The sequence below is a fragment of the Ursus arctos genome, unplaced genomic scaffold (assembly GCF_023065955.2).
Source record: "Ursus arctos isolate Adak ecotype North America unplaced genomic scaffold, UrsArc2.0 scaffold_18, whole genome shotgun sequence".
In the NCBI taxonomy this organism is placed as follows: Eukaryota; Metazoa; Chordata; class Mammalia; order Carnivora; family Ursidae; genus Ursus; species Ursus arctos.
Genome location: NW_026622852.1, coordinates 25,153,783 through 25,179,015, shown reverse-complemented (window position 1 = coordinate 25,179,015; position 25,233 = coordinate 25,153,783). Strand labels below are relative to the sequence as shown.

General features: G+C 45.2%; 2 protein-coding genes across 2 annotated transcripts in view; one reads left to right on the top strand and one right to left on the bottom strand.

Moving 5' to 3' along the window:
* Positions 1 to 25,233, bottom strand: part of PHF24 (PHD finger protein 24) — a 116,636-nt gene that overhangs the window by 86,130 nt on the left and 5,273 nt on the right. The gene's annotated exons all lie outside the window — the stretch shown is intronic.
* On the top strand, positions 10,473 to 16,747 carry SPATA31F3 (SPATA31 subfamily F member 3). Its single transcript, XM_048223433.2, has 4 exons — positions 10,473 to 10,616; positions 11,115 to 11,160; positions 11,694 to 11,754; positions 12,944 to 16,747. Exons 1-4 carry the CDS (start codon positions 10,473 to 10,475, stop codon positions 16,707 to 16,709), a joined length of 4,017 nt encoding a protein of 1,338 aa, XP_048079390.2. The 3' UTR covers positions 16,710 to 16,747.

Genomic DNA, 25,233 nt, shown 5'->3' with positions numbered 1-25,233 from the left:
TAAAATTGTTTTGATTTAAATTCAATTTAATTAACATATAGTATATTATTAGTTTCAGGGGTAGAATTTAGTTATTCATCAGTGATATATAACACGCAGTGCTCATTACATCACGTGCCCTCCTTAATGCCCAACACCTAGTTACCCCATCCCCCTACCCACCTCCCCCCAGCAACCCTGTTTGTTTCCTATAGTTAAGAGTCTCTTACTCTTATGGTTTGTCTCCCTCTCTGATTTCATCTTATTTTATTTTTCCTTCCTTTCCCTTCATCTGTTTTGTTTCTGAAATTCCACATATGAGTGAAATCATGTGGTATTTGTCTTTCTCTGATGGACTTATTTCACTTAGCATAATACACTCTAGTTCCAGCCATGTCATTGCAAATAGCAAGATTTCATTTTTTTTTTTTTTTGGTGGCTGAGTAATATTCCAGTGTGTGTGTGTGTGTGTGTGTGTGTGTGTGTGTGTGTGTGTGTGAATATATATATAAATTTTCATAATATTCTCTTATGATTATTTATATTTCTGTGATGTTGGCTGTTTTCTCTCCTCTTTCATTCATGATTTTATTTATTTGGGTTCTTTCTCTCTTCTTTTTGATAAGTCTGGCTAGGGCTTTATCAATTTTATTAATTCAAGGAACCAATTCTTAGTTTCATTGATCTGTTCTACTTTTTTGTTTATCATTTATTTCTGCTCTAATCTTCATTATTTCCCTTCTTCTGCTGGCTTTAGGCTTTATTTATTGTTCCATTTCTAGCGCCTTTAGGTGTAAGATTAGGTTGTGTATTTGAGACTTTTCTTGCTACTTGAGGTTGGCCTGTATTGCAATATACTTCCCTTAGGACTGCCTTTGCTGCATCCCAAAGGTTTTGAACTGTCATATATTCATTCTCATTTGCTTCCATGTACTTTCTTATTTCTTCTTTTTAGAAAAATTTTTAAAGATTTTTATTTTTGAGAGAGGAGAGAGAAAACACACGAGTGGGGGAGGGGCAGAAGGAAAAGGAGAAGCAGGCTCCCTGCTGAGCAGAGAGCCTGATTCAGGGCTTGATCCCAGGACCCCAGGATCATGACCTGAGCCGAAGGCAGATGCTTAACTGACTGAGCCACCCAGGTGCCCCTTTATTTCTTCTTTAATTTCCTGGTTAACCCATTCATTTTTAGTAGGATATTCTTTAACCTCCATGTATTTGTGGTCTTTCCAAATTCTTTCATGTGGTTGACTTCAAGTTTCTTAGTGTTGTCATCTGAAAATATGCATGGTATGATCTTGATCTTTTTGTACTCGTTGAGGGCTGATTTGTGACCCAGTATGTGATCTCTTCTAGAGAAGTTTCTCTTGCACTGAAAAGAATGTGTATTCCACTTCTTTAGGATGAAATCTTCTGAATATATCTGTTAAGTCCATCTGGTACAGTGTGTCATTCAAAGCCATTGTTTCCTTGTTGATTTTCTGCTCAGATGATCTGTCCATTGTTGTAAGTGGGGTCTTATAGTCCCCTACTATTATTGTATTATTATCAATGAGTTTCCTTATGTTTTTAAATTGATTTATATATTTGGCTGCTCCCAAGTTGGGGGCATAAGTATAACTGTTAGATCTTCTTGATACATAGGCCCCTTAATTATGATATAATGCCCTTCTTCATATCTTGTTACAGTCTTTGTTTTAAAATCTAGTTTGGCTGATATAAGTATGGCTACTCTGGCTTCCTTTTGGCATCCATTAGCATGATAGATGGTTCTCCATCCCCTCACTTTCCATCTGCAGGTGTCTTTAGGTCTAAAATGAGTCTCTTATAGGCAGCATATAGATGGATCTTATTTTTTTATTCATTCTGATACTCTAGGTCTTTTGATTGAAACATTTAGTCCAATTATCTTCAGAGTGATTAGTGATATGAATTTAGTGCCATTGTGTTACCTGTAAAGTTAGTGTTTCTGATGATGTTCTCTTTTCCTTTCTAGTCTTCATTGCTGGGTTTTTGTTTTGTTTTGTTTTGTTTTGTTTTGTTACCTCAAAGAGTCACTTTTAATATTTCTTGCAGGGCTGGTTTAGTGGTCACAAACTCCTTTAGTTTTTGTTTGTCTGGGAAACTATCTCTCCTTCTATTCTGAATGACAGCCTGGCTGGATAAAGTACTTTTGGCTGCATATTTTCCCCATTCAGCACATTGAACATATCCTGCCATTCTCTTCTGGCCTGCCAAGTTTCTGTGGACAGATCTGCTGTGAATGAGATCTGTCTTCCATTGTAGGTTAAGGACTTTTTTTCCCTTGTTGTTTTCAGGATTCTTTCCTTGTCTGTGTATTTTGTGAGTTTGACTATGGTATGTCTTAGTGGTGGCCGGCTTTTATGAATTTAATGGGAGTTCTCTGTGCTTCTTGAATTTCAGTGTCTGTTTCCTTCCCCAGATTAGGGAATTTTTTCAGCTATGATTTGCTGAAATAAACCTTCTGCCCCTTTTTCTTTCTCTTCTTCTTCTCGGGCTCCCATGGATGTTATTATGCTTTAAGGAGTTGCTGAGTTCCCTAAGTCTACATTTGTGACCCAATACCTTTCTTTCACTCTTCTTTCAGCTTCATTATTTTCTCTAGTGTCTTCTATGCTTTTCTCAAGCCCAACTAGTGTCCTTAATTATTATTGTTTTAAATTCTAGTCCAGACATCTTGCATATGTATTGATTAAATCCCTTTCTGTGACTTCTCTCTGTTCTTTCATTTCGGGTAAATTCCTCCACCTTGTCATTTTGTCTGGGTCATTTTTTGTGTGTGATCGTTAGGATAGCCTGTTGTATTCCTGCTCTTGAAAGTAATGGCTATATTAAGAAGAGATGAAAGAAAAAGAAAAGAAAAGAAAAGAAAAGAAAAGAAAGAAAGAAAGAAAGAAAGAAAGAAAGAAAGAAAGAAAGAAAGAAAAAAGAGAAAAGAAAAGAAAAAAGAAAGAAGGAATGATAAAGGGAGAGGAAAGAAGGAAGAAAGAAAGAAGGAGGGAGGGAGGGAGGGAGGGAGGGAAGCTAGATCCTAGGTGTGTTTTGGTCTGCTTGTTAAAAGAAGCTAGATCCAAAGAATAAAAAATAAATTAAAATAAATTTTTTTGAAAAGGGAAGCTAGATCTTAGGTATATTTTGGTCTGCTTGTTAAAAGAAATTAGATCCAAAAGAAAGAGAGAGAGAGAGAGAAAGAAAGGAAAAAAGAGAAAGAAAGCTAGATCCTATTTCTCCTAAAGCTGAACCCTTGCAGAATTCTGTGATCAGTGGACTTGGTGCTTGCAGAGGTTTATGCTGGTATTCTGGGGATGGGGCCTGCTCCACTGATTCTCAGATGGACTTGCCCTAGTGGACATGCACCTGCAGAGTGGGGCCAGTGCTTGGTGTAAGCAGCTCCAGCCTCCACCTGGTGGCACTGTTTTGCTCACTGAAGGTGGGCAGTGGGAGGAAAATGGCATCACCCCACTCTCTCCTTCCCAGAGTGGGGAGCTTGCACCTGCCACTCCTCAGGAAGCCCTCACAGAAGAGCAAACAATCACCCTTCCTGTGTCCCTGGCTTCCGTCAGGTCCCTGCCTTCACCCTGCCTGTGTTTGAGCTGTCTGCCTGCCAGGCAGGACAGCACTCCCATGTTTTATCTCAGGCAAGGCTGGGTTTCAAAACTCCAAACTTCAGAGACCACCGGTGGCATGGACCCACGCTGATCCTCTGGGGGAGGGTCACCTCGCTGTGGCCAGGTACTGGTTTGTCCCAGAAAACGGTTGTGCCTGAGCAGCAGCTGAGAATGTATGGTAAAGCGTGTAGCAAAAAGCCAGCACCAAGGCTTGCTACCCTCAGCCAAGTCCCCGTTCCTATGCTATTGAATGGGACAGCTCAGTGACATCTGCTGTGTCCCTTGTCCCCAGAGAGGCTGTGCCACCCCTCCCAAATGCACTCCCAAGAAGGCAAACTGTTTCTACCCATGTGACCCAGGGGATCCCCAGACTCCCTGGTCTCTGCCCTCCTTCCACACCACCAGAGCACTGCTCAACTTGCCACGTACAACTCTGGCAATGACATGGACCTCTAAATCTTCAGATGTTGCACTCCATTGCTTATATTTTTTTAATAATAATTTTTTATTATGTTGTGTTAGTTATCATACAGTACACCCTTAGTTTTTGATGTGTTCCATGATTCATTATTTGCGTGTAACACCCTGTACTCCATGCAATATATGCCCTCCTTAATACCCATCACCGGCCTATCCCATTCCCCCACCCCCCTCCCCTCTGAAGCCCTCAGTTTGTTTCCCAGAGTCCAGAGTCTCTCGTGGTTCATTCCTCCTTCTGTTTACCCCCCCTTCATTCTTCCCTTCCTTCTCCTACCAATCTCCCTGCTATTTCTTATGTTCCATAAATGAGTGAAACCATGTGATAACTGTCTTTCTCTGCTTGACTTATTTCACTTAGCATAATCTCCTCCAGTCCCGTCCATGTTGCTGCAAATGTGAAATCGTTCTTTCTGATGGCTGAGTAATATTCCATTGTATATATGGACCACATCTTCTTAATCCATTCGTCTCTTGAAGGGCATCTCGGCTCCTTCCACAATTTAGCTATTGTGGACAATGCTGCTATGAACATTGGGGTGCATATGGCCCTTCTCTTCACTACATCTGTATCTTTGGGATAAATACCCAGTAGTGCAATTGCTGGGTCATAGGGTAGCTCAATTTTTAACTTTTTAAGGGACCTCCACACTGTTTTCCAAAGTGGCTGTACCAACTTGCATTCCCACCAACAATGTAGGAGGGATCCCCTTTCTCCACATCCTCTCCAACATTTGTTGTTTCTTGCCTTGTCCATTTTTGCCATTCTAACTGGCATAAGGTGGTATCTCAATATGGTTTTAATTTGGATTTCCCTGATGGCTAATGATTTTTAACATTTTTTCATGTGTCAGTCATTTGTATGTCTTCATTGGAAAAGTGTCTGTTCATATCTTCTGCCCATTTTTTTATTTGATTGTTTCTCGTGTATTGAGTTTGAGAAGTTCTTTGTAGATCTTGGATACCAGTCTTTTATCTGTAGTGTCACTTGCAAATATCTTCTCCCATTCCTTGGACTGCCTCTTAGTTTTTTGACTGTTTCCTTGGTTATGCAGAAGCTTTTTATCATGAGAGACTGTGGACTCTGGGAAACAAACTGAGGGCTTCAGAGGGGAGGGGGTGGGGGATTGAGATAGGCCGGTGATGGGTATTAAGGAGGCATGTATTGCATGGTGCACGGGGTGTTATATGCAAATAATGAATCATGGAACATTGCATCAAAAACTTAGGGATATATTGTATGGCGACTAATATAACAAAATAAAAATTATTTAAAAAAAAGAAGCTTTTTATCTTGATGAAGTCCCACAAGTTCATTTTTTCTTTTGTTTCTCTTGCCTCTGGAAATGTGTCATGAAAAAAGTTGCTGTGGCTGATGTCAAAGAGGTTACAGCCTATGTTCTTCTCTATGATTTTGGTGGATTCCTGTCTCACATCGAGGTCTTTCATCCGCTTGGAGTTTATCTTTGTGTATGGTGTGAGAGAGTGGTCAGGTTTCATTCTTTTGCACTCCATTGCTTATAAAAACTTGCAGTAGTCAGCCACTCTCCTTTTTCTAGTCAGTGGTTTTGGGGGAAAGTTTTTCTTGTGCAATCCCCTGCCCGTTTTCCCGTTCTCTCTTCCTCTCTCCTTTCCTCCCTTCTCTCCCTACAATTGGCTAACAGATACGTGAAAAGGTCCTCAGTATCACTAATCATCAGCAAAATGCAAATCAGAACCACAATGAAACATCATCTCAAATGTGTTAGAATGGCTGTCATCAAAAAGAAAAGAGATAAAAAATGGTGGTGAGAAAAGGGAACACTTGTGCCCTCGTGCACTGCTGGTGGGCATGTACATTGGTGCAGCCACTCTGGAAAACAGTATGGAGGTTCCTCAAAAAGTTAAATATAGAACTACCATATAATCCAGCAGTCCCACTTCTGGGTATACACCTGAAGGAAACAAAATCACTATCTGCACCCCAATGTTCATTGCAGCACTATTTACAGTAGCCAAGACGTGGAAACAACCCAAATGCCAATCAATGGATGAATGGATAAAGAAGATGTGGTACATATATATACACAATGGAATGCTATTGAGGCATAAAAAAGAAGGAAATCTTGCCTTTTGCAAAAATATAGATAAATCTTGAGTGCATTATATTGAGTGAAAATAGTGAAAGACAAATACCTAATTATCTACTTCTATGTGTAATCTAAAAATAATCCTAAACTCATAGAAACAGAAAACAGATTGGTGGCTGTCAGTGGCAGGGGGTGAAGGGTGGAGGAAAGGGGGGAAGATGGTTAGAAGGTACCAACTTCCAGTTAGAAGATTTAACAAGTTCTGGGGATCTAATACACAGCATGCTAACTATAGTTAACAATACTATATATTGTATATTTGAGAGCTGCTGAGAGAGTAGATTAAATCTAAAAGTTTTCATCACAAAAAATTGTAACTGTGGGGAGATGGATGTTAAACTTACATGTTAATCATTTCTCAAAATATACATAAATCATTATGTTGTACACCTTAAACTAATACAATGTTATATGTCAATTATATCTCAGTAAAACCGGGGGATTGGGGGTGGCTGTTGCCAGTATCTCCCAAATATACATCCAGACCTTGGTGCTTTATTGCTTAAGGATTATTTTTGATACTTAATATATAGATTGCTGGACCCTGCCCCTAGGTATTCTGACTCATTAAGTCTGGGATGAGGCCAGGAAATCTATATTTTTATAGGCTTTCCAGTGATTCTGATGTAAGGTTAGGATTGAGAGCCACTGGAACAGATGACCTTTTAAAGTTAGTCATTAAGAGGACACCTGGGTGGCTCAGTTGGTTAAGCGTCTGCCTTCGGCTCAGGTTATAATCCCAGGGTCCTGGGATCAAGTTATGCATTGTGCTTCTTGCTCAGTGGGGAGCCTGCTCCTCCCTCTGCCTGCCACTCCCCCTGCTCATGCTCTCATGACAAATAAATAAATAGAATCTTTAATAAAAAGGAAATAAAGTTTGTTACTAAGAGGGCGCTGGAGCAGGAGCATTGGGTGGGCAGATGCTGCCCTCTAGTGTCTCTGGCTGCTTGCTACACTTAATGCATACTGTAACGTGCTGCATGAACACTGGTGGTCTGGCTGCCTGACACTACTATGGGGTTTCCTGTCCAACTCCCTGCAAATTTTAACTCTTGGGCATTAATAAAAATACTCATGTATAAAAATATTGGTGCTGAATAACACACTGTGCTTCTCTGTCCCCAGCACCTTGGCACATCTGAGATGTTCAGTAATATTTTCTGATACTGAGACACAGCAGAATTCCTTTGTAAGTTTTCTGTGGAGGGACAAACTCACATCAGTGGCATGTCTTTCAGGATTTTTCTTTATGGGGCTCTGATATGACCCATGGTACATATGAGTCAACAATTGTGAACAGTTTCCTGAAGAAATTCTATTACAGTAAGTGTGGCACTGTGGCACAATCGTGGGAGCAGAGCCTGGCATTGGCAAGTTTTCTAGACACAAATGAATGAATTTATAGTTGTGTAGCCCTCCAGCATCCATAGAGACTTTTCAGATACTTCGTTTCCCTTGTTTGCTCTTCACTATAAACTGTGAGCCAGGAAGGGCAAATGTGAAGATCCATGCCCATATCGTTGATGTGTTCATTACACGAATGTGCCTTTGTTTGGGAAGACACCGATCCCACTGTCCTAACCACTCGAGCACCCTTCATCAATGAGTACCAAATCAGTAAATAAACCTGTACTAAAGGCCTACTCTGCAAAAACACATAAGATTGTTTTTGGCTCTCACTCCTGAGTTTGGAGACAGAGGAACAAGGGTGTGTGAGCTGCTGCAGACGGGTTCGCAGCAGGCGGTTTAAATGGCTTCGTGGGATGGCAGCGGCTGTGGGTTATCTGCAAGGTACATAGTGCGCTGGTTGGAGCAGGTGCAAGGTTTGCACAATCTGATGGTTTTGTCATGGGCAGGAGGTTAGGAGGAGACTGAGAACTGTTTCAGCAGTAAAAAGGCAGCAGCAGCTGCAGGAAGCAGAGCTGGTTGGGTAGGACATATAGTAGTCTGTTCACTTTCTCTTCATCCCATTGGTGAGGGACGGAGTGTCCCAGGGTTCTGGAGGTGGCTGAACTCATGACACCCGACACTGGACCTCTGAGACTGACAGCAGTTTTATTAATCATATATACTCACAGCGCAGGGGAGGAGGACACCAAACACCATGCAGGGCCACATTAGGTCAGGTTAATGGAAGACAGAACTACTGAAGTAGCATAGAAGGTGGCCGCAGCTGCAGGAAGCAGAGCTGGTTGGGTAGGAATAATAAAAGTTAAAGATTCAAGCTACATTGTAGGTATCTTGACCTGCTACTAAAAAGGTGATGCAAGCTGTTTGCTAACTTGAGATTCAGTGCTGTTTGGTTGAAAAAGTCCTCATTTTTGTAGTATGGAATTTGTAAGTTCAGGATTTTAAAATGGCTCAAATTCATCCCATCATCAGGGTGAGACTCTTCTTAAATTATCTTAAATGTAAGGATGGGTTTTGTTTGCCTTTTGTCCTATATAAAAAGGACACTTAAGAAAAACATTCACTAATCCATTTTTTATTAAATCATTTTCAGAGTATTCTTCCTTATAGCTAATAAAAAAGATCCCTCATACTAATGATTAGTAGGGTTGTTTGTTTTGCCTTTTGTTTCTTAAATTGTGGTATATATACTTAACATAAAATTTACTCTTTTAACTATTTTAAGTGTATAGTTCAGTGTCATTAAATACATTTACAGTGGTTTTTTTGGGGGGGGAGGGGACAAGCAGCGAGGAGGGTCAGAGAGAGAGGCAGAAGCAGACTCTGTGCTGAGCAGAGAGCCTGATATGTGGGGGTCAATTCCAGGACCCTGACATCATGACCTGAGCTGAAGGCAGACGCTTAACCAACTAAGCCACCCAGGTGCCCCAAAATACATTTACAGTGTTGTGCAGTCATCTCCACTATCCATTTTTAGAACTCTTTCTTCATCCCAAATAGAAACTCTGTGCCCATTGAAGAACAACTCCTTAATCCCCTCTTCCCCAAACCCTAATAAGGTTGATTCTTGATTCATGTGAATTAGTTTTATCTTTGTGATAGCTTCTTAAGTGTCTTGAGAGCAGGCAGGTAACACAACTCAAATGTGTTTGTGCCTTTGATACTGCCCAGTTTAGGGATGAGCTCAGATTGAAAGCTCACCACACCTGTCTGGTGGTAGACTGGATGCTGGAGGAAGGACCAAGTAGCACTTTCCGAGATTTTGAGCCTAAGAATTTTTGGGTGTGGGACCACTCTTATCAGGAAAAGAACTTAAGAAAATTCAGAAGTCCTAGGGTATTGGAGGCATCTTGCAATGTCTACAGGAGCCATGAAGTTTACATTAATATGTGAATCAGTGGACATAAGAGTGGTGGGTAACTGAGGTTGAATAGGAAAAAGCTTGCCCTGCCTAAAAGTATTCAAATTCAGGCTTCATAAAATATTTAGCCAAACATTCCAACCATGATGGATTCAACCAAAGAACCACAAGTTTGTGGTCCTTAATCAAAAGTGTTGCCAGTGACCCATCTCTAGAAATAGGCAGGATGCTATAACATCTGTAGAAGCTGTTCTGAAATATCAAGCTCCAGAAGAGAGCCTCATTTATGTGCCTCATGGAACGCAGTATTTACAGTCTTTTCCCACCCATCCCAAGCTTGACCATAGACTGGGAGGAATCCTTTAACTCTGAGAAAGTTATTTTAAAAGACAGCAGACTACTTTCCTTGACATATCAGACATGATCCTCTTCTTGAACCTCTTAATACTGACCACCAATTGCCTGCAACATCAAAATCCTCACTTTCTAATAGTTAACAAGATAATGCATATCCTAGCCTCTTGCGAGTTTTTTAGTTATCTTCTCAGTACAGGTGATGTAGTTCATGGAGTTCCTCTGACCTAGCCATTCTCTCTCTTATAAGACCTGCAGGGTATATAAAGACTAACTTATCTAAGGATAGATGCCAGACTGCTGTCTTAGGGAGAGAGCTAAGACATCAGGTTATAGGGAATACAGCATGAAAGAATATATGCCGCCCATGACCTTGGCACCTCTAGGGCCCAAGCTCTGCAACTCATACAGACAACCAGACACCTCATCTGAACACCGCATCACGTGACCTTCTCCTAGACAAATAAAGGCCTGTGATGCTCTGCATGCCTTTTGAAATAGGAGAGCTTTGTGATGTAGTCTAGTGATCTGGTTCTATCTTCTGTGAGGCAGAGATGACAAGGTCTAGAATTTTTAGGCATTAGGTTCCAAGTCCCTGAAAGCCTAGGAAGAGAGATGGCTAGTGAGGTTTAGATTATGTTGACCCCTACCTTTCTTCTGTGGGATGTTGGATATCCCTTATACACTTATGGCTCCATCATTATTATTGCATTAATTATTTGGCAAGTGAAAAAGAGCCACCAAGAATTAAGGTTGGGACCTAACAGGAGCTGTTGCCGGGTAGGGAAACACAATGACCATGACTGAACTGATTAAGCTTCAGACAAGAAGATTTTATCCCCTTACTTTCTCCTGTTACCCTGACCCCTACTTTTTTATGGGGGTTTCCTCATGGATCCCAGAATAGCTCCAAACTTGGGTTGATTCTTCTGGTTGGGAGACATTCAGAACCTTGGATAGCTAAGATCCTTTGGCTACTAGACCTCTTATCCTTTAATCTGTTCCTCTTTTCTCCTGTCTCATTCTGATCTTTCCACAGAACTTGTTCAGGGAACGGGGGCACAGAGGTATGGAGTATAGAAGAGACTTAAAATGAATTTATAATAAGAGAAGGGAAATGAGGGGTGAAAAAAGATAGAGTAGGGAAAAGAATGGTAGGAGAGTGTATAAAATTGGAATATAGAAAAAGTTTGGGAAATATTTATAGGTTCTGTCTCATTTAGACACAAAAAGTAAAAGGTGCCTCAGCTTAATACTCTTAACTGTTTTGTTTTCAAGTGTCACCGGAGAGTCAAACAAAGGGCTAAAGATAGAACATCAAGAGGTAAAGTCCTAGTTTCTCCTTGGACTCCCCTCACTATGGGCAAGATTCCCCCAACTCCTGTCCCTCTATGACCCCTGGAACCAGTAGCCTGGTGCTCTAACCACTGAAGGCTCCAATTGCCCCAGTTGACAAATTCTCCCAGAAAACTATCTTGGGTGGGAAATCAGAGCCTAGGAATGTTCCAAAATTCTTTACCTTATCCCTGTCCCTGGGAATGAAGAATGGGGAAGTAGGACAGAAGCCTTTAGCTGTGTTATTTACTAGTTTTACGACCTTGTGGAAGTCACTTCATCGCTCAGTCTGTGGTCCATGAAATGGGAATCTCATGATCCTGCCTCACTCATGGTGTGGTTGCGATGATCAGATGAATTTAGGTCCAGGACAGCATGTTGCAATGGGTTAAGTTGTACACAGACGTGCCTTAGGGCATTGACCGTTGGGGTTTTCATCCTCCTCTTACTCAAAGGCCTTCAGCTTCCTCTAGGATGTCTCTGCATCCTCTCATTCCTTGTAACACTGCCCTGGTTTTTCAGCTAGGAGACATTCCCGAGAAGAAGCTGAGAAGCCGTGGGAGCTGCTCTCTGTCATGAAAAGGTGATCACTTGTTCTTTGCAGTCTCCAAACCCCCAGCCTGGTCTGTGATGATTTCTCTGCTTGGCCTTGGGCAAGGAGGAGAAGAGGGATAATGTCTGGGAGGGAGTCAGACACAGTGGATGCTGAAGACTTGTTGAGAGGTTTGCCAGGGCAGAGGGGGGAACAGGTGTCTCAGGAAGGCGGAGTTTCCCAGTTCTGCTCTGGGCTAGGTTCACAGTGGTCCTGAAATTCAGGATTTCACTACTGTGTAACCCAATGAAGACTCTACATGAGTTTGCACTCAGCCACAGACAAGTTATCCAGTCAAGAGAACAGATAAATGCACGCATAAATAAATCACCATGTCATATTCCCTTTATAGTAAGGGCAGACCCGTGGAACCTGCTGATATTACCTCCATGGTTTTGTCTTCAGGGAGGCCAATTCCTGGGACAGCCCTCAGAAAGGAGCCTGTCTTCTGTCCTCTTCTTAAAATCTCTAAAGAATGGGATTGGCTCTCAAGAGATGCTATGTACAGGAGCTAGGACCCTCCATAGTCCCCAGACTGCAGAGTTCCCACAAAAACTCATCCCACAATGAGTTCCCTCATTTTCCACAGCTTAGGAATACTGAATGCCAGGCTGTGGCCACCTTAACCCCAGATGAGACGGACTCCAGGTTGTCCTGGGTAATGTTCCTGGTGATGTCCCATCATCTAACAATTGGCTCTCTGTCTCTTCCTGGTTCCTTTCCCCTGGTTCAGCTTCTCAACGTAGATCAACAGAGAATGCATCCCACCTCCCAGTCTCTCATGGGCCTACATTCCATGGGTTGTCTCAGACCTTGCCCAACAAGCTCCAGACCCTCAGCCTAGCCCAGCCAACATAACTTGCCAATGGCATTTTCCTAGGAGGAAAAGGAGATGGGTAAACACCCTGGGAGTACAGGCCCCAAGGTTTCCAAGACTAGGGGAGGGTGGGCCAAATCTCCAGGCCACACATAGTCAAAGAGGCAGGTATTGGGGTGCCTGGGTGGCTCAGTCGGTTACGTGTCCCACTCTTGATCTCAGCTCAGGTCTTGATCTCAGGGTTGTGAGTTCAAGCCCCGCATTGGGCTCCATGCGAGGTGTGGAGCCTACTTAAAAAAAGCAAAACAAAACAAAGAGGCAGGTGTCACTCCATCAGTAACTGTTGCCATCCTCCCTTCCCAGCCAGGACTGGCTTCCTAAGGAGGGAAGTGTGAGGCGCCTCCTGTGTGCAGATACCTGCTGCGAAATCTGCAATGCCATGGCTCTGGAGATTCAGCAGTTGCTGGTGGGTGAGAACACCCTGATCTCTCCCCCTTCATCAGGGCAATTGCAGGGCTCCTCTTGCCTAGAGATTTTGTCCATGTCTACTGTGTCTTTCGATCAGAGTCTACAGCAACATTCCCTACACTCCAAAGCACTTGCACTTCGATCTGCAACCCCCCCAGTGTTGCAATTAGTGGATCAGAAATCCTTAACACAGTCAGCTGTCCAGTCAGCTGATACAGTCAGGATCCATGATTGCTGGGCTGAACACTTCCAGCTGGGGCAGGGATTTCAAATTCCAGAGGTGCCCAGGGGCCCAGAGACTTTATGTTGTTCAAGATTTGAGGAGACTATGGTTCCAGTAAACCAGCAGGAGATGATGCAGAGCAGCCCCGGCCTTGTCTGTGGAAACCAAGGGCAACAGCCCTTGAATTCCCAGGTGTGTCTGCAGACCCTGAACCGAGAAATCACTACCCTGACACACCCTATGGCCTTGCATATGGTTACTGTCCTCCCTGCCCACCTGCCATTCCTCAGTCCTGAAGTCCTGAGGCTTCTTGAGGTACATGTGAAAAAATGGATGCATTTCCAGAGGTGGGGGCTACCCAGACGTGTGGAGGAGTCCCTGAGGCAGCTTATGCCAAACCCACCGTTGTTTTACCATCCTGTAAATAACCAACCAGTTTCTTTCATCCAGAAGAATACTTCTAAGTTCTCTATTGAAAAATTTGGGACGTATTCCTACCAGACCTGGGGTTCATGTATGGCCAGCCAGCCTACCCAGGCCTTTTGGGTTTCTGAATGGTCCATTATGGATCCAGAACAAAGACACCACCAGCAGCAAATCCCAAACCATATGGCTCTGGCTTTGCCCTCTCCAGCCCTTAAAGACTCAAGTGGCCTCTATGTACTTCCTGGGTACAAGGATCATGACTCAGTGGGCCATCTGCAGCAGAAATACAGCCAGCTGTTCTGTGGACTCCCTTCTCTGCATAGTGAGTCCCTGGTTAACACCTTCTTAGGCTCTCAAAGTTTTTCCACGAATGGGAGCATGCCCAAGCATCCCTTGAAGGATCCTTTTCTCTTTAAGGAACTCTCCATCCTCCCTCTGCTACCCAAAACTCCACCCCAATCAGCCACACCCTCTTCCCCGTCTTCCCCAAACTGGGTCATTCAATCTGACTACCAACAACCTCAAATCAGTGTCCCATTTCTGACTCTGGCCGAGTGTGATGCCTTGGAATGGCACCTGCTGCAGAGGCAGCTCCAGCTTCAGTGGGGCTTGCCAGCTGTTTTCCAGAGACCTCAGCACACCCAGAACCCCATGAAGTACAAGCCCTGTGGCAAAACCCAGTCTCCTGAGACAGTGAAAACTTCCTGGCCAGTGAAGCCCATCACAGTCCTCACTAGGGAACTAGTCTTTTTCCCAGAGCATGCCCGGAGGCTACTAGAATTCCACCTCCAGCGGCAGCTGATTCACCATCGCTGGGGCCTGCCCCAAAAGATCCAGGAGTCCATCCAATTGCTCCTGTCCCCCACTGATCAGTCGACTCTGTCCTGGAGCAGCACAGCCCTAGCCAACGTGCATGCTCCCCAACCTACAGCCCTAGAGGCCACTGGGGCCGGTGACCCATCCCCACCCATCACAGACCCAGTGTCAGTCCCCATGCCACACTTGTTTGACCAGGCCAAGGCAATATTGCAGAGCCACATCAACTCCAAATGTGGGCAGATTCACCAGGGCAAGGTACCTGCTCGTGTATATAGCTCTTGGCAGTGCATAATCCCCGGGGGCCTGCAAGTGGCTCCCTTCACCTGCATCCCAGAAAGCAAGCCCCTGGAACTACAGGCAGCAACTGACCCTGCCTTACAACAGAAAGTTGTGCCCTGGATCGCAACGGCCCTTGATCAACAGCAACAAGCCTCACCAGGTGCTGTCACTGAACACCCTAAGCTGCCCCAAGCTCTGTCCGAGGGAGCCATTGAGAAACTGGAGACAACTTTGCGGCACAAGTACCTGGCCTTCTTGTCAGGGCTGCCTGCTCTTTATTATGTGGCTCTCTCTAGGGCCATGGCACCAGCAGTCTCTACCCAAGCTGTAATCACAGGAATGGTGCCTGGACCTGGTGAATTCCCAACTGAACCTCTGACTCAGATGATCTCATCTGAAGAGCAGTGTCTGAGTCCTAGGCCATGCTTTCAAGATGCCAACGAGACTTGTGCAGACATTGCAGATGAGATCCAGGTTGAAGAGCAGGTGGAAGAAATGATCAAGATGGTGCCTCTAGAAAGCCAGGCAGAGGTCTCTGGGCCCTACACACCCAAGAAACCCATCTTAGCCAAACTAAATTTCCATCTAAGAAAGAAGATCCTAGAGATACAACTGGGAATTCCCATAAAGGCAAGGTTGTCCAGAGAACAAACTGTAGCAACCCCAGACAACACATCCACACAGGAGTCTCTGGGGAGTCTAAACAACCAAGGAAAAACATTGCTCCAGGATCTCCCCATCCCACCAGACACTCCTCGTGTCCCAGATCCAGAATGGCTCCACCTTAAAGAACAGCTGGCCCTTGAGTTAAAGGCAGTGCAACAGAACCAGAAGCAACCTAGTTCAAGAGCAGTACCTCATGGTTCTGCCCACTGGGCCTCTAAGATCTCACAACCCAGTGGGGACATGACAGAGGCCCAGGTGCTTTGTGTTCAGTTGGAGGCCAGGGTGAACAGCCCCAGCCTGGAGGAGCCCTGGAGCCCTGAGCCCCAAAGCCCTGGCCACAGCAAGGACTCAGCCCAAGTCCCCATGCCAGCAGAAAAGAGAGAGGACCCAGGGAAACCCAAAGTGGCAGGGGACCACGGAGAAGGGGATGCAGGGTTTGCACACTCCTCTACAAGAGACATAAGCCACCCTGATGAAGCCCAGAGGCCAAAAGGGATGCTTCTGAACAGGACACCCCACAGCCCCTGGCGACGGAGCTGTAGCTTTCATCTTGATGCTCCCTGTGAACACGGTACCAGGCATCACCCTCCGATTCAGCTTCCAGAGCCACCTCCAGGAATCCCTGGGGTGAAGGTATCTGAGAAGAACGACCTGCACAGCAGTCAAACCAAGCTTAATGTCATCCTCAAACCAGCAAGGATTCCTAAGAATGCCCAGCCTGTGGTGACCCAGGCACCACAGGGCCAGCTTTTCCTGGGCCAACTCACTCAGGGTAAGCCTGGCCAAACTCTGAAAGGTCAGGTTTTGCAGGGACAGGTGATGCCAGTCCAAACTCACAAGAGGCCCAGTCTTCCAGAATCAGGCTTGAGAAGTAAGATGAAATCCTTTCTGCACTGTTTTAACTCCAAGGCAAAAAGCAAAGTGCGTGAAGAATCCATGTTCTCTACAGCTGGGAAAGTGGCCAACACCAGAAAAGAAAATGTAGAAAAGGGCCTGGCTCCAGCCAGAAGCCCCACGGGGCGAACCGAGACAGATAGGACAAGAGGGGACTCCAAGGCCCAATCTTCTCCCACTGAGAAGCAGGTGGGCCTGGCCTTCTTGGATGGTCCCCATTCCCCAGACAGTAAGCTCCGGCACCGCTCCCACTCTCACCAACTCCATTCTGCCTCAGTCCTGGGCCACCCCCGCCACTGCCCTCGGCACTGTCCTAGAGTGGCTTGTGCCACCCAACCAGGGAACGTACCCTAGGTCTCACCACTCGCCTCAGAGGGAAATGTTGGTCTGCTCAAGAAGACCCAACACAATCAAAAGACTTTGTAGCCTCCCCCAACATCTGTGTCCCTTGAAGAGGACTGCTACTGTCATTTTCATTAATGTGCAGGTGGAGCAGAGTATCAACCAAAATATACTCTCTGTGTCTAAGCAAAGCGCTGTCTGTCTCCTCCTTCTCTCCAATGTGGTGTGTTAAGGAAGGCATGGGGGGAGGCTAAAATGTCCTTGCCGTCTAGAGAAGGAGCTTTAACCCACACTTAAGCTGGGTCAGCATTCCACACAACTCCTCCCAGCCCACCCTGGACTGTGGATAAAGGGGCTTGAGCAGAGAAGGAGGTAAGGTAAATAAAGGTCCAGTTTGAATTCTATCGTGAATTCCCACTGGTGTCCTTAGGCCCAGAAGATCAATGTGGACATGAGGATAGTAGTGATGAGAAGGAGTGGCCAGGAATCCCACAGGCAGAATTCACTGATGACTTCCATAAGGGCCCACAGTCTGCAGGGGAGGTTTTTAGAGGAGTGCCACAGCGCTCCAACCTTGAGGAGGTACTTTGTGTTCATCAAAAGCATGTAGCTAATATGACAGGATGTCAAAAGCAAATGATAGACTCTCCCCTCCTCTGCTCCCTGTTGGTTACTGGCAAGATCTTTCTGGAGAACTCATCTGGGAAGCTGCTGTAACCCTCTTGCTTATATCCTGCCTCCGCTGCCTTCCAGCTGCATGGAATGAGTGAGTCTTGGAATGAAGATCACAGTAGACCATGAAGAGGGGCTTATCCCCACTCCCAAGGGCAAGCAGAGAGAGAATCAGGGAGGGGGAGCGTGTAAATGGAGGTCTGAGTACTTGGGACAGAGGCTGACTGTTCCTGACCATGGCATGATAAGGGAGCAGAGCCTGGAGCCATGAAGCCAACCCAAAGTTCAAGTGCTTTTCGGGGAAGTAGGTGAGTAAATCTGAGCTTCAATCTATTTGCCCTTAGTGTGATTAAGAATGGTTGGCTAAGTATTGACGCTGCTGGGAAAGAACCACAAACGGAAGTGGTTTTCTAGGGGCGCCTGGGTGGCATAGCGGTTGAGCATCTGCCTTCAGCTCAGGGCGTGATCCCGGCATTGTGGGATCGAGCCCCACATCAGGCTCTTCCTCTGTGGGCCTGCTTCTTCCTCTCCCACTCCCCCTGCTTGTGTTCCCTCTCTCACTGGCTGTCTCTCTCTGTCGAATAAATAAATAAATAAATCTTTAAAAAAAAAAAAAGAAGTTTTCTAAACACATGCAGTCGTGTCAAGTACTGCCAGTAGCTTGTACGCAGCCCCACTGCTATGTCTTATTTCTATAGAACCTACAACTGCAATCCTTCTCTACTTTCCTTTTTTCCACCAGTCTTGCCTTCCTGAATATACATACACATATATAAGTGTATATATATTCATATTTATGTATAGTTCATGCATATTGTATGATGATGAACTCAGCTGTATACTCTCCCAGGATATGCCTGGTGTCTTCCCCTCAGAAGATGACTCTTGTCCTCTCCCCAGCCAAAGATAACACCAATTAGTCTGCCCACTCCAGCCCTCGGTGCCTGTCATCATTCCCCATTTATTACGTCCCCCTACATTTCAGAAAGCAACAGCACCACTCACTTTGACTGTCAAAACAAAACAAAAACAAAAAAACCTTTAGGCTTTTGTAGGGTTCTGTTCCATTAAACAGTCATGGAAAGTGGACAGGGATCCAGAATTTAATGCCATACATGAGGCTCTAAAGCAGATAAGCTGCTCAGCACTGAGCAGGGAGTGTGGCCCCTTCTATCTTTCTGGAATGTCCAATAATTGGCTATTTCGTAGTAATATCTGTTTATCGTTAATGGAAAGATGACATGAAATTCTCTGAAACCCCTGGAATGTAATGGAGAAACCCAAGAGAAAAACTGAGAGGCAAGTTTAGATCTGACCATATCTTGTCTACACACTCCCTCACACATAGACTAAATGAATTTCCTCCTACAGACCTGTTTTATGAGGCCTCTCCAATAACTTGCCATACTAAGGCAATACCAAAGCTCTTTCCTGCTTCCTGTTCAGTCAACCTGCACTCCCACCCCCAACCCCAGCACCACCACAGCCTCTGTAGCCCTGGCCACAAAGTGAATCTCTTTAATGGTGGCCATCAGACTCATGTTCCCTGACCTCCCAAGAAGGTATGATTGGACCTGTCCTATCTTCTCCTATTAACTGGGTTGGGGTAGGTATGGTGTCCTTGGAAGAAAGACTGGAATCCTGGCCCTTAAGGAGGATACGGCAGAAAAGCATAGCTGAAGGTTGTGCTTATTCCACTCAATATAAGGTTAAGTATGAATAAAAGATTTGGGTCACCTTCAGAAGGAAACTTCTGACTGAAATGACAAGAGAATGATTTCAGAGAAAGATGATAAGCATGAATAAAGGGCAGCAAAACTACAACACAAGAAAAACATTACAAAATCCTTAAGCATGTGTTTTTACAATTTTCAAGCCAAATGTGTGACCCTTGGAGAGAATGCAGATTTTAAGGCCAAAGTCACAAGAATGGAATGTGAAAAAAAAATCAGTTAGAATCCTAATTCTGACATTGACAATTTAACATTTCTGAGCCCCAATTTCTTTATCTGGGAAAGGGGAACAACTGTACATCCATACCCCAAAACTCAATTACTGTTAATATACTGGTGATTCCCAAAGTCACTTTGTTGCTCTAGTCTTTCCTATGAGCTCCAACTGTATAGCCAATAGGAAGAATTGAATTGTTGCTCCAACAACAATGCAGATTAATTCAAAGTTTCCAAACATCCTCTACCCCACCAAACTGCTTTCTAATGTCACGGAATGGTATCACTATACACCCACTTTTTTGCTCAGACCATACATCAAATCACTGGGTTCTAATTTTTATAGTTCTCAGGTTTCCCCTTTCCTCTCTTTTTACTGCCTCTGCTCCTAGTTCAGTTTCTCATCCTTTCTTTCCTAAAAAATTACAATAGTATTTCATATCCCCAGGGCTTAGGATGGGGGTGGTGCATGGTAATATCTTTATAGACTTGAATACAAAGTCTGGCCTGAGAAAGCAGATAAATTATTACATCAATGTGATGAGTGCTATGGTCTGTGGGGTCCTGCCACAGGAGGAAGTACTCACCTGATGAGGAGGACCCTAGGGTCACATAAAAGGGTCACAATAAAAATGACCTTGAGAGGCATCTTGCATTTGACAATTAAAATATTTGTGTACTTAATGTGTGTCAAGAACTATGCCAGACAAGACAATCACCAAGACACAGGCCTTGCCTCCATGGAGATCATTACTCTACGGGGTAGTCTCATGCCTCTAAGTTGTCTAATCAACATATACAGGGGCGCCTGGGTGGCTCAGTTGGTTAAGTGTCTGCCTTCGGCTCAGGTCATGATCCCAGGGTCCTGGGATGGAGCCCAGAGTTGGGTTCCCTGCTCAGCAGGAAGTCTGCTTTTCCCTCTCCGTCTCCCTCTGCCCCTCCCCCACAACTCGTGCACACGCTCTCTCTCTCAAATACATAAAATCTTTTTTTTAATAACTATTTTTATTAACATGTAATGTATTATTTGCTTCAGGGGTACAGGTTTGTGATTCATCAGTGTTACACAATTCACAGCACTCACCATCGCACATACCCTCCCCAAAGTCCATCACCCAGCCATCCCATCCCTTCCACCCCCCTCCACTCCAACAACCCTCAGTTTGTTTCCTGAGATTAAGAGTCTCTTATGGTTTGTCTCCCTCTCTGGTTTCGGCTTGTTTCATTTTTTCCTCTCTTCCCCTATGATCTTCTGCCTTGTTTCTCAAATTCCACATATCAGTGAGATCATATCATAATTGTCTTTCTCTGATTGACTTATTTTGGTTAGCATAATACCCTCTAGTTCCATCCATATCATTGCAAATGGCAAGATTTCATTTTTCTGATGACTGCATAACATTTTATTGTGTATATATACCACATCTTCTTTATCCATTCATCTGTCGATGGACATCTGGGCTCTTTCCATTGCTTGGCTACTGTGGACATTGCTGCTATAAATATTGGGGTGCACATGTCCCTTTGGATTACTACATTTGTATATTTGGGGTAAATACCCAGTAGTGTAATTGCTGGGTCGTAGGGTAGCTCTATTTTCAACTTTTTGAGGAATATCCAGGCTGTTTTCCAGAGTGGCTGCACCAGTTTGCATTCCTACCAAAAACGTAGGAGGGTTCCCCTAAGAAACAGACTCTGAACTATAAAGAATAAACTGATGGTTACCAGAAGGGAGGTGGGAGGGAATGGGTTAAATAGGTGATGGGGATTAAGGAGTACACTTGTGATGAGCACTGGGTGTTGTATGCAAGTGTTGAATCACTATATTCTATACCTGAAACTAATATTACACTGTATGTTAACTAACTGAAATTTAAATAAAAACTTAAATAAAATAAAAATGGGCAGAGGAATGAATTAGACTATTTTTCCAAACAAGACATTTGAATGTCAAACAGGTAAACGATGAGATGTTCAATACCATTAATCATCAGGGAAATGCAAATCAAAACCACAATGAGATATCACCTCACACCTGTTACAATGGCTATACTCAAGAAGACAAGAGATGAATGTTGGTGAGGATGCCGAGAAAAGTAAACTTCTGTGTACTATTGGTGGGAATTTAAATTGGTGCAGCCATTATGGAAAACAGTATGTAAGGGGAAGAAAAAGAGACATACCATGTTGGATGTTGACTGAAATGATGCAGTCAGGAGGGATAAACTGATAATAAGGGAGAGCAAGGAAAGAACTGCTGGAGTAATGAGGTGGTGTAGAAGTATGAGGTAGGACCAAATGCCCATGTCCAAAAGATGGCCTTTGCTAAAAGCACCACTTCACTGGTGGTAAATAGCAAGTAGCATTGAGGAAAGACAGCATGGCTTACAAGAAAGTTTCCCTCACATGTGGGGTGCCTGGGTGGCTCAGTCAGTTAAGCATCTGCCTTCAGTTCAGGTCGTGATCCCAGGGTCCTGAGATCAAGCCCAGCTTCAGCCTCCCTGCTCAGCAGGGAGCCTGCTTCTCCCTCTCCCTCTGCCCCTCCCCCCTGCTTGTGTGCACTCGCTCTCTCTCTCTCCGTCTCTCTCTCAAATCTAGAAAGAGAGAAAGAGAGGGAAAGAAGGGAGGGAGGGAGAGAGGGAGGGAGGGAAGGAAGGAAGGAAGGAAGGAAGGAAGGAAGGAAGGAAGGAAGGAAGGAAGGAAGGAAGGAAGGAAGGAAGGAAGGTTGGTCCCTCACATACAACAGAGTGTGGGCAAAGGCCCAAATGGATAAAGGAGGAGCAAGGAAGAGACCATGGCTAGGGATGGAGGAGCTAGGGATGGAGGGAGGGGTATGGAGAACCAAAACCAAAATCTGGAGGTAGAGATGGATTCTGGAAGTTACCATGGCAAATTACTATTAGAGCCTATGGAGTAGGTGTCCAACAGAAAGGCCAGGGGGCGTAAAAATGTGTTTCCATTGCTGATCATGTGTATAAAGATGCTCTCAGATGATTGAGGCAGTGGGAGAGATTTCAGAGAAGTTCTAGATGTGTGGATGGAGCCTAGTGTATGAAGCTAGAGACAAAGTGGGCAGGTATAGCATCCTAGTGTTCAGAGATTAGGGATGTTAGGGGGTGGGAGGAGAGAACTGGAAGGCAGAAAAATAAGGTTGCCCTGAGTGGATGGGATGGATATCTGTTTTGGATATCTCACATTTCCCAGAAAGTGAAACCTCTGCATTCCCACCTTCTGCCCTACCACACAGGAGCCAAGAGCTAGAGGAAGTGCACGAAGTGCCGTAGTCTCCCTGTGATATGGCATGAAGGACTGTGGGGTGCTTCTGCCTCACTGATTCCTAAGGAACCCAACATCCCATCGAACTAAGAGGTGGTGGCAGGACTTTTCCACAATAGGACCCTAGCACTCACCACAATGTGTCCATTGCTAGCAGGATGCAGAAAAGCCAGGATGGGAAGAAGCATGAATGGTGACTCTGCCTATTAGATGAGGGCCCACCTACTGTTGTGACCCTCAGGGTGAGGAGGCACAAGTCCAGGCCTGCTGAGCCAACACTCTCCAGGTGTTTTCCTAAAGCATCCCCAGAGATCATAGGAGGTCTTGTGACAGGCACATCCTCCCTGCCTGGGGGGAGTTGGGCAGACAGCCACAGAGCAAGGAGATAAAAGGGGGAGGCACCATGAAGGGAATGACCCAGAAAGGTCACAGCAGCATCATGTGGGAAGCCAAGGTTAATATGCACACATCCTGACTTAGGTGGAACAGGTCCTTCCGATGGTCCCTACAGGCTCCTACCTGTCCCAGAGCAGTGTGAGTTCATAGTGCTGACTAAAGTCCTACAACAGAGGGTTGAGGGCATAAAGATGAGCTGGAACAAACACCTTCAGGATTCTCAGTTTTCAGCAAAGTCAAGAGCTGAGAGAAGACAGGCTCAGAGCCTGTGACTCGTGTTCTTGAGGGATGAAGCCTTGTTCATCTCATCCCATAACCCTAGCACAACCCCCACCCTCCAGCTTTCCCTAGGCTCAAGAGAGGTAAAATCAGAGTAAAAGGCCCCTGGAGGATAGAAACTCAAGCATTTACAACTCCAGAATTGATGGAAGATGCTAAGAATATATCAGTGCTTGCTCAGGAACTCTGGAGTTCACCTCTGGCCCTCTGAAGTCACATGTCCTGGTGAAAGGTTCTGACCTTCTGGAGCCCTTCCCTTGACCTCTGCAGAGGACACCTAAGAATTCTACGGAGAGAATTTCAGGCAACTGACCACCTGCAGTGGAGGAAAGTGGCTTCTCCACAAAATCGCTCTCCTGTCAAGCACTGAGTCCTAGAGAATAGAGACCGTGACTGCTTCATTGTTGTACCTGCTTACCACAGCTCATCCAGGGAGAGCAGTGAACACAGAATGAGAACAGGAATAAACCCCACAGATGCTACTCTCTGCACCACGTGAGAGGGGCCTGGGCTTCTGCTCTTTCCCAGCCACCCAAAGCCTAACCTTCTACCTGCATCAGGGGCCCATGGCAGAGGCGGGGCTGTCATAGAATGAAGAACAAGAACAGTTGCTGCGTCCAATGTAGGAAGAGGAAAGAAGGGAAGACACCCTGGACTTCAGGTGGGGAGATGAGGAATGAATACAATGCAGGAGTGTAAGGTGCTGGGGGACACAGAGGACCAGATCCCTATGGCTCTGACTGGGCCTGCAGAGGACTGTTCATTCCTATCCCCAGAGACAGTGAGGCCAGGACCCTGAATACTTGGTCTGGATGAGAGCATGGGGAGGGAAAGGGGGCCTGGGAAGGGGCCAGAGGGAGATCCCTTTTTCCAGAAGGAGGGGTGGGCTCTGCCAACTGCCCCCCTTTCCTGCCTTGCCCCTCTTCTCCACTGTAACTTCTCTGGGTCCATGGCCAGGCAAGGAGCATATTGGGGGCTTTCCAGAGTGTATCGCTCCCAAGGTCGAGCCTGCTACACAGGCCACAGGGGCAGGACCCCGGGCAGGCAGCTGGACCCATGGGAATCCAGACGGCGGGAAGGGAACGGAAGCCATCCCTTGCGGTAAATGACGCTGGCAGCTGGGGAGTGTCAGGGGAGAGGGGCAGGGTAAAGTGAGAGGCCAGAGCAGAATCCCACACATAGTCAGAGACACATGGACACAGATATCCAGCCACACAGATACATAAACACAAAGACACACATAAATGTTGCCACTCCAAAACTAATTCAGAGTACCCAGAGACATGTCAGGAAACACACCTACACATCCTGAGTCAGACATGCAGGAGCAGATGCTGGCACAGGCACACATGCAGGCACAAAGACAGTCTCCACGCTTGCAAACAGATACAGACCATCTTGCAGGCCTACAAACACAAATGCAGTCCAAATTCATTCCTCAAAGTTGCTCTCCTCCATAAAGCCTCCTGGAACACTTTAAACCAGGCCTGTCTCTCTCTCCTCTAAACTCCGCTTTCTAATTTCTGTCTCATTGCTTGTCCTTTAATAAGGGCAGTCTTGGATTCACATGCATACCCCTGGTCTCAGCAACTTGGCTGTGGGCTTTCAAAGAAATGACAAGGTCAGCAAGTGAGTCCACTGTCCTCTTCAGCAGCCCCATCCCTCACCTACACACCCATCCCCATCCCCAGGAGTGTCCCCACTTTACTGCAAGGTCCTGAACCCCAGCTTCTCAGCAGACACAGTCCCTAAGGGAAGAATAAAGCAGACCTTTCAAGATAATGCTGGTGGGTATTACTCCCAAAATCTTTACCTGGTGTTATGCTTACCACTGTCTACCTCCAATCTATAACCAACTACATCAATGCTATTCTAAGCAGTTACCTAACCCTAGATAACTATACACTGAATAATGTCTGTACCTCCACTAGGCCCACGAATATCACATACTTATGATAGTATGG